The sequence below is a fragment of the Vulpes lagopus genome, chromosome 4 (assembly GCF_018345385.1).
Source record: "Vulpes lagopus strain Blue_001 chromosome 4, ASM1834538v1, whole genome shotgun sequence".
Lineage (NCBI taxonomy): Eukaryota > Metazoa > Chordata > Mammalia > Carnivora > Canidae > Vulpes > Vulpes lagopus.
Genome location: NC_054827.1, coordinates 102,355,728 through 102,366,119, shown reverse-complemented (window position 1 = coordinate 102,366,119; position 10,392 = coordinate 102,355,728). Strand labels below are relative to the sequence as shown.

The 10,392-nt window shown below is 38.0% G+C and overlaps 1 protein-coding gene across 5 annotated transcripts in view; it reads right to left on the bottom strand.

Moving 5' to 3' along the window:
* Positions 1–10,392, bottom strand: part of LOC121490030 (protein FAM169B-like) — a 101,505-nt gene that overhangs the window by 28,925 nt on the left and 62,188 nt on the right. For all 5 annotated transcript variants that reach the window (XM_041753588.1, XM_041753590.1, XM_041753586.1 and 2 more), the window contains exon 5: positions 3,960–4,137. In XM_041753588.1, coding sequence (XP_041609522.1) covers positions 3,960–4,137 — 178 coding nt within the window. The remainder of the gene's footprint in view (positions 1–3,959; positions 4,138–10,392) is intronic.

The window sequence follows — 10,392 nt, the reverse complement described above, 5'->3', positions numbered from 1 at the left end:
AAGAAGCTTACCAAACCCCAAGAAAGATAAACAAAAATAAAATCATTCCTAGTCACACTACCCTCAAATTACAAAGAAAAACTAAAGTTCAAGGGAAATTTTTTAAAGCAATCAAAGAAACCTATGTGTTATGTATGAGGGAATAACAATAAATAATTGGTTGACTTCTCAGCAGAAATCATGAAAGCAAGAAGACTGGAAAAACATATTCAAAGCACTGGGGGTATGGGGGGGAACTATAAGTAATAATTCTATATCCAGTTAAGCTATCCTTCAAATATGACTGTGAAATAAAATATATTTTCAGTAAATAAAAACTGAGATATTTGTTGCCACCAAAACTGCACTACAGCAAATTCTAAGGGAAGTACTTTAGTCTGAAAGAAAAACGACACTGGGTGGCAAGTGGGATTAAATTTAAAAATTAAAATTTATTCAAAAGGTGAGTATTTGAGTCAAGATTTTAACGATATTTTTTATTTTAATACCTCTAAAAGATGACTATTAAATTAAAAATTATAAATCAAAAAAAATTATAAATCAATATTAATAGATATATAGCATAAATGGATCTAATATACAATAAGAGCACTATGTAAATAAAATGAGGGGTAAATACAAATACACTGTTGCAAGACTTCTATATTTTATCTGAAGTAATTCCATAGTAATTATAAGTAAATTGGAAAAAGTTTAAGATGCATATGTGATTCCTGGAGCAATAACTAACAATTTAAAAATGCAAAAATATAGAACTAGAAAGCCAATAGAGAAATTAAAGTGAAATACTAAAAAATATCTGATTAAAATAAAAGAAGACATAAATGAGGAACAGAGGAACAAAAAAACAGAAGATACAAAACAAACTGCAAAAGGGAAGACCTCGGGATTCCTGGGTGGCTCAGCAGTTGAGCATCTGCCTTCAGCTCAGAGCATGATCCTGGAGTTCCGGGATTGAGTTCCACTTTGGGCTCCCTGCTTCTCCTTCTGCCTATGTCTCTGCCTTCCCTCTGTGTTTCTCATGAATAAATAAATAAAATCTTTAAAAAAGGGCGGGGGGGAGACTTCAGTATAAGCACATCAAAAATTAAACGTAAATGGACTAACACTCCATTCAAAAGACAAGGTTTAAAATCCAAGATCCAATTGTATGCTGTCAACAAAATATATGCTTCAAATAATAAAGACATAAACAGACTAAATATAAAAGCTACAAAGAATATATTCCATGCAAACAATAGGCATAAGAAAGATGAAGTGTCTATTAATATCAAATAAAAAAGACTTCATAACAAGAAATATTACTGAAGATAATTTGGGACTTCATAACGATAAAATGGCCAATATATCAGGTAGGTAAAACCATTATAAATATAGATGTCACTGATAACAAAGCCTCAAAACACATAAAGTAAAAACTAACAGAACTAAAATGAGAGAGAGATGAATCTACAATCATAAAGACTTTAATAAACCGCCAGAAATTGATAGAACTAGACAAAAATATCAGTAAGAATGTAGAAAATCTGAATAACATTATTAACTACCTTCATCCAACTAATATTTCCAGAACACGAAACCCAATACCTACGAAACATACACATTCTTTCAAGTCCACAGGGAACATCGATCAATACAAACAATATACTGGATCATTAAACAATTCTCAATAGTTCTTAAAATATTAAAATGTAATAGACTACATTCTCTTACTGCAACAGAATTAAGTTAGAAATCAAAAATAAATAAATAAATAAAACATCTGGAATATCTGGAAATTTAAAACTCATTTAAAGAATTCATAAAAATCACAAATTAGCAGATATTTTCACTTGAATAATAATAAAAATTGGTAAACTGATAAAATAGACTTCATCAAAATTTCAAATGTCTGCTCTCTGAAAAATACTATTGTACCAAAATGAAAATGTTTTCCAAATACATATCTGATAAAGAACTGACATCTATAACATATGAAGAAACTGCAACAAGCAAACAACCCAATAAAATATGGGCTAAAATATTTAACAGACACTTAAAGAAGATACGTGACCATCAACAAAGCACATGAAGACATAATCAGTATAGTTTACGATTAGGGAAATGCAAATTTAAACCAAAGTTAAATGCTACTTCCCACCTAGTAGAATAGGTAAAATTAAAAAGACTGACAATACCGAGTATTGGCAAGGATGTGGAGTGGCTGGAGCTCTTATACATTGCTAATGGCAACATGTATGTATTTATTCTAACAGAAATATTTTTATTCTAACTCTCCAAAAATAAGTTAATCTAACAAAAGGCAAAAAAAAAGTTTTAATTGGCAATGTATATATATTGAAGCATGTATTTTATTTTCTTTATTTAATCTTATACTGGTTTGGTACTTCTTTTTTTTTTTTTAAGATGTTATTTATTTATTCATGAGAGACACAGAGACAGAGACAGAGAGAAGCAGAGACACAGGCAGAGGGAGAAGCAGGCTCCCCACAGGGAGCCTGACATGGGACTCGATCCCGGGTCTCCAGGATCAGACCCTGGGCTGAAGGTGGCGCCAAACTGCTGAGCCACCCGGGCTGCCCTGGTTTGGTACTTCTTAAACAACATAAACTGTTGAGTAAATAAAAGTCAATAGCCACTTAAAAAAATCAGTTAAAAAAAAATCAATTCATAGATGTAATGGTGGGACCACATAAGCAGCTTCAAAGAACTTTCCACCAAGTTCATGGAATTCAAAAATGAAGAGGACGCAGAAACCTAAACACTGAGGCTGACCTGTCTCATCTCAATATCTTAGGGTCCTCCTTCCACTCTGAGGTCTGGGTCAGCCTTGGGAAGAACAAAGCAGCTACAACCAACCTTTCCACTTACATGTCTGGACGGACCTTAACATGTAACTAATGGGAGTTGTTTGAATGGGAGACTGGTTGTTTCACACTGCAAGGGAGAAAAATGGATTTACTCCATCCTGAACAGGTGGAGCAAACACGAAGTGTAAACAAAGTTCAACACCACAATCAGCCTTTCGATCCCCCTGGGAAAAACACCTAACCCCAGAGAACAGCATGGTGGTTCACTGAGAAACTTTATTCTTGCTAAAATTTAGAACTTTTTTTTTTTTTAGAATTCATTTATTTATTCAAGAGAGACACACAGAGAGAGGCAGAGACAGGCAGAGGGAGAAGCAGGCTTCCTGCGGGGAGCTTAATGTGGGACTCAATCCCAGGACCCCAGGATCACGACCTGAGCCAAAGGCAGATGCTCAACCACTGAGCCACCCAGACATCCCTAAAATTTAGGACTTAATAAGAACTAAAAGGACAGGGCTGGGACGACATCTCTACTGGGAGTAGAGATGTTGACAGCCTTTAAAAACTCAAGAAGGTATTAAAGAAAGTGACTTTAAAGAAAGAAACCAATCCCCAAAGCAAAATGGTCCCAGTATCACACTCACTTCTCATCACAGCTCCTAAAAATAGGTCCCAGTATTTTACCCCGACCTTATTATGATGGCCGAGCTCCCCCTGTTCTGAGGTAACGTCTATAAACTTTGGCATCCAGTGTGCTTTTGCACCACATGTCAGCTATTAGCAATAGTATTTTTCCTGACAGCTAATTGGTAACATTAAGGAAAAGCAATGAACAGTGTTGTGCTTTGCAGAGTCATTTTACACCATTAGTGGCAATAAGCATGTTATGAGGGACATGGCACTGGCTGGGAATCCAAAGGACACACTTTTCATTCTATTTGCCAGTAAAATGAGAAATGAGAAAATGAAATCCATAAATTGGGTTTACTCGGGCTTATTTACAGGGCAACTGAATTAGTGATACTTCCTGTGCCAGAAGGTTCTCTCCAAGGAACATTTGTGCTGAGGGAGTCCTCGGAGGCAGGTAGACATCTAGAGAGCCCCCCCCCCCGCCAGCCACCCACCCACCCAGGGCCCTGTGCCCCTTACCTTTCCTTTTGGTTGTGTAAAATCCAACGGCTGCTCCATCCTGCCACAGAATTTTTGCTTGCTCCTTCACAGAGTGAGGTAAAAAAAACATGTCACCGTCATCCAAATTTCTCTCCAATCTTCCAAAAATAACGACGTTCAGAATGAAAAGCACGATCCTTTCCCCAAATGACTGAACCTTTGAAGGGAAGAAGAAAAGAAAGAAAAGAAAAGAAAAGAAAGGAAAGGAAGAAAAGAAAAGAAAAGAAAGAAAAGAAAAGAAAAGAAAAGAAAAGAAAAGAAAAGAAAAGAAAAGAAAAGAAAAGAAAAGAAAAGAAAAGAAAAGAAAAGAAAAGAAGTGAGAAAGGAAAATCACATGCGATAAATTTTGACCTTGGAATCAACCCACATGTTGGGGCCAGGTGTGTGCGCCACCATCACACAATTTCTTCCGTGTTAAAGAGCCAAAATGTGAATCATTAAGTTTCTCACAGAGGTTTTCACAACCTTGGCTTTTCATCCATTAGCCTCTAGGAGTGAGGGGCAGGGCCAGAGGGGCCACAGATGTCAATCCATTGCAGGTCCACAAAACAGGAAGTTACCTCCAGGGGGTAACTAGAGGCAAGCCATTTCAGCAGATCCCCTGAATAGTCTAGAAATAAACCCAATATGTCATTTTTAATACCAGCCCCAGAATTCTGGCCCTCAGAAGGAGGGTAAAGAAATGGGGGGATCAATGACTATACCAAAAACAAATGATTTGCAATGGCTTGTGATGTGATAGATTTGGAGCACATGCTACAGTCTCAATTCCAGAGAATTACTGAGAAGTCAAGCTCCATCTTGTTCTAAAACTATAAAACAAAACAACTTCTTGCCCACCACAATGTCATGACACATGAGGAAACTGGGTGTGGTCAAGGTCAGGCCTACAAAGAGTTTTAGCATTAACAAGTCAAAATGACCTCATGCTCCTGTCTCTTAAAATTTTCTGCAACTGCATAGTCCACAGGTGGCAAATGTGTGGCATAAACAAAGGCCTGCTGATCCTGCACCCCCAGCAGACATAACTAATCAATCCCACACTATGTGCTGAGCGTGAATGTGGTCACACAGTCCTCCTAAATGCAGTCTCTGGACAACCACAGGCAAGCACTAAATGTAGTATTTGGGATGAACCCAATCAACTATTGATCTAGTGACCGTATTGTTTTATTAGATTTTACTCTGATAAGACTGCTATGTGACAGCCTAAGTGTGTGGGTGTTCATCACCCCATCTTATGCATCACCACGAGGTCAGCAATGCCATTAAATGGACTGTGACTTCCACCCACAAGCTGGCATACGATTCTCCACCCCTTCCCGGGGAGGTTTTGATTTATAGGTAAGGAAATTGAAATTCAAGGAGGGTTAAGTGATTACATTTATTGATTTCCCTGCCTCATTCCAAAGAGGACTTATGACAGCTGGATGAGGGCTCTGTCAGAGGCAGGCAGGCTCAAAACAGGCCAGGCCTTCTGAGTCCCAGGCTGGTGCACCTGCTACAGCCGAGCCCATGGTTCCCTTCTGCATCTTCATCCATTATGACTAAGGCTTTGGAAAAGGGAAGTTTATTATAAATACTCTTAGTTTTATATCGAATACTTAATCCTTAGATTTTTATCATCATCATCATCATCATCATTTGTGTCTGTGGCTTCTCAGCCTGGATTTGCTGGGAGATCCTTAGCAATACCCAACCCTCTGAGCCTCAATTTCGTCCACCAGTCAAGGGAGAAGATTGCCTGAGTCGTCCTTAAAACACTTGTTTTTGGGGAAGAGTGGGTAATAAAAAAACAAAAATCCCACTTGTTTTCAAATGCTCTGATATTAAAAATAAGGCAGCTTGCTGCCCCCTCACAAATGGCACAAAGTGTTTCGGTGCCAATAAATTTATTAATTGGTCCAGAATGTAAAAGTTAACCTTCATCTGGAGCCAAATCTTAAATAAGAAAAAGCTTTGTGAAAACCACACCAAGCTCAACTTGAAGAAGCTGCCCCAATTTTGTATCTTAGACAGTAGCAGCCAAATCAAGTTCAGACTTGAGGAATAATTAGCTGGTCACAAAACCTGAGTGGGGTGATGTGGGAGGTTATTTTTTTCAACTTATAAAACCAAAAGAGTTCAGAGGAAAGCCAGAAGAGAAAAGCAGATTGCATCTGGCAGAAGGGAAATATCCAATCAAAAACTGGCAGGAGAAAAAGGAGAAAAGAAAACGCACTTAATTTGTCCAATTTCATTGGGGAAGGGGGATATGTGACATGTGATTCTGACTTAGAAATGTTTCTGGAAACACAAAATACAGATCCAGTTCTAATCCCTCAATTAGGACCACTAATTACATTAACAGAAAGAACATTAAGCTTTTTTTTTTTTTTTTTTGTAATTTATGAAACATAGCTGGCTAAGAAACAAAATGTAATTAAAAGAAAAAAAAGCTAAGACCCAAAATTCTACCAATGGAGAAGGAAATTATCTCCATAGACAGTTGGGGCAGATCAATCTTTAAAACACGATTCATTAACTGCAAGTAACATTCAAGTTTCTGTTCACAACATTGACCACATTTTCAGAAAATTTGGGGTCTTCCTCATCTAAACACAGAAAATTTGACACAGAGAAGTGACCTCTCTTGTTCTGAAAAATAAATTATTCAAGGAGCAAGTCAGACTCCTCATGGCATTCACCCAACCACTAAATACCTCTGGCCCACCTGTGAGAAGGGGCCAAAACATCAACACAAATGGGTACACCAGGTCGCCCACACCCATTGGCTGATTCTCAAGCCACTGTTAAATTTGCAGGTGAGGGGAGGCCCTTTTCAAAACAATACCTATTGAGTCGATTAAAACACGACCTGAAAACATCCTGCATCCTGCTGTTTATAACAATACGGATGCAACTAGAGGGCATTATGCTAAGTGAAATAAGTCAAAGACAAATACTGCATGATCTCATGTGTGGAATCTTAGAAAAGCCCAGCTCATAGGAACAGAGAACAGAATGGTGATTACCAGAGACTGGAGGTAGAAGAGAGAAGATATTGGTCAAAAAGTATAAACTTCCAAAAAAAAAGTATAAACTTCCAATTTTAAGATTAATAAGTTCTGGGAATCTAATATACAGCAGAGTAATTATAGCTAATAGTACTGTATTATATTAAAGTTACTAAGAGAGTAGATCTTAAATGTTCTCATTACAAAAAAAAAAAAAATCACAATTATGTAATGGGATGCAGGTGTTAGCCGACACCAAGGCGGCAATCATTTTGCAACATGTAAGTGTATCAGACCAATGTATACCATAAATTTACACAATATTTATGTAAGATATATCTCATTAAGCTGGGGACAGGGAACAGGTATGAAAACCCCCAGATGGGAAAACAGTATTTGCAAATCAGATATGTAATGTACACAATAAGGACTGGCATCCAGAATATATGAAAAATTTTTACAGCTCAGCAGTTAAGAAGTCAAATAACCCAATCAAAAAGAAGGCCAAGGATTTTAACAGGTATTTTCCCAAAGGGGACATACAAATGGCCAATAAGTACATGAAAAAATGCTTAACACCCTTAGCCATCAGAGAAATGCAGCTCAGGACTACAAGAGATAGCACTTCTCCCCTCCAGTAGGACGGATAGCATTAAAAAAAAAAAAAAAAAAGACAGCTTTTCCATGAGGCCAGCGATGGATTGAAGCACCTCGGCCAAGCAGGCCAGGTGGTAGTGTCTGTGGGCCAGTCGCCGGGCTCTTCGAGGTGCAACAGAGTCTATGAAGTGAAGATGAATGAAGATTGTCCTGATGTTTTCCAGAAACCGCTCAGAGGATGGCTCTGATAAAACCACTAGGAGCACATCTGCATGTAATGAGCATACAGGTAGCTGCAGATGAATATTCTTGTCCACAACTATTGTGGTTAAAATTCTTCATTGCCTCAAAGGCATGCAATTGGAAGGAAAAATGAAGAATTGGTCAACAAGACATAAATTGAAACAGATGATGAAAATTAGTATTTTATTTAACATTGATCATCTCACAGTAAGTTATGTAGAAAAATACATGTTTGAATACTTGTAATTGTTGAGCAATAGTCTTATCTTTATAATATATCAAATGTTTAAACATCTCCATTCTCATAATCACTAGTCAGACTTGTTTTTAACATACTTTAAGAACAGTATGTCGTTGTCAATAACTAGCTCATTTGTAGATTGATTCCCTTTTGGAGGGCAGTTGGTTGGGGAGATATTCTAGTACCTCCAGTTCTCCATCCTTTCTTGCTTTAGGGGATTTCAGCAAACCAGGTAACAACCAGATAACCATGGAGGCCTCCCCTTCAGAACCTGCTATTATACCTAAAAAACAAGTATTTGGAATATCCTAAATACCTTAATGAACTATCCTTTACCAGTAGATTTCACCTGTGACCTAGAATTTGTTTAAAATTAAATCTTATTTTATTCTTTAAAAAAAAAAGACAATAATAAGTATCAGAGAGGACATGGAGAGATGGAAGCCCTCAGATGTTACTAGTGGGGTGTTAAATGGTATGCCTGCTGAGGAAAACAGTTTGGCAGTTCCTCAACAAGTTATATAGTGAATTACCATTATGACTTGTAATTCTACTCCTGGGTATGTACCCAACAGAATTGAAAATACGTTTACTCACAAAAACTTGTACACAGATGTTCATGGTGAAAGACGCCTGGGTGGCTCAGCAGTTGAGCATCTGCCTTTGGCTCAGGGTGTGATCCTAGAGTCCTGGGATCAAGTCCCGCATCGGGCTCCCTGCATGGAGCCTGCTTCTCCTTCTGCCTATGTCTCTGCCTCTCTCTCTGTGTCTCTCATGAATAAATAAATAAATATCTTTAAAACAACAGCAACAACAACAACAAAAAAAACACAGGTGTTCATGGTGACATTATTCCACTAACAGATACACGGATAAACACACATGCTCTAACCATGCAGTGGGATACTATCCAACCCTAAAAAGCAATGGAATTCTGACATACTACAATGTGGATGATCCTTAAAGACATGCTCAGCGAGAGAAGCTGGACACAAAAGACTACATATTATCTGATTCTGGGAATGAGAAATGTCCAGGATAGACAAATGCATAGAGACAGAAAGTAGATTCCTTGTGAGGGTCTGGGGAAAGAGAGAAATGAGAGGTGACTGCTGATAGGTAAGGGGTTTCATTTGGGGATGCTGAAAACACTCTAGAATTCAATAGTGGTGACTGATGCACAACTCTGCAAATTTCTGAAAATCAACAAATTGTATACTTTGAAAGGATAAAATTGACAGCATGTGTATTAGATTTCAATGAACTGGTTGTGTGAAGGAAAAAAACAGAACAGAATTTGTTTTTTTTAATTGTTTGATACAGGGGAAAAAAACCCAAGTTATGAATTCATTCTCTAAACCAAACCCAAAAGAATATTGATATTTCATTCAGTATTTACAGGTGCCAGTGAGGAAGATCAAGTGGAATTCCAGACAACTGTGGACAGAGCCACCATTTTAAGATTGCCAAGAACTCCAATTCTATAGAATTAAGATAAATATGCCAATCAAATAAAAATGGACAGACATGATGTAAATAGTCTAAATTCTTCACAAGTTATTACCTTTCTCCTCAGCCTCTGCCCTAGCCAAACGGCAAAGGAGAAGACACCACAGGGACTCTGAGGAGCTACTGTGGCACTTGCCCTCACCCCTGCCATCCTCCTAGGTTTTGGCTTTAGAACTGTTCTATGAAGCCACAGTGCATCAAAAACCTCCAGGCCTAATGTCAAACTGGAATTTGTGTCCAGTTAAGTCACTCACTAACTGTGTGGCTCAGCCTCAATTTCTTCATCTGCAAAAGAAATACCTTGAGAAAAAAAAAAAAAAAAAAGAAATACCTTGAGGATTCTAAAAGCAGACAATCCCTGTAAATAGAGTCTGAGGACATAGGCGAGTACCTAACATAGTGTCTGACTCAGAGTAAGTACCAATAAACATTACTTGAACATAATAAGCAGAATCTTTCTTCCTACCCGCTAGAGAGATGATGGGGATTTAAATTTTAAAACTAAGACAAGAGGGATGCCTGGGTGGCTCAGGGATTAAGCGCCTGCCTTTGGCTCAGGGCGTGATCCTAGAGTCCTGGGATTGAGTCCCACATCGGGCTCCCTGTGTGGAGCCTGCTTCTCCCTCTGCCTAAGTCTCTGCCTCTCTGTGTGTGTCTCTCATGAATAAATAAAGTCTTTAAAAAATAAAATAAAATAAAACTAAAACAAGAGAGGACCCTCAGGAGAGTAAGAGAGATCTGCATATAGCCAGATGTCTGTTCCATAGGGCCATTTATTACTATTTTCCTTCCTGGCAGGGCATTCTAGATTGAATCGGGTTCCCCA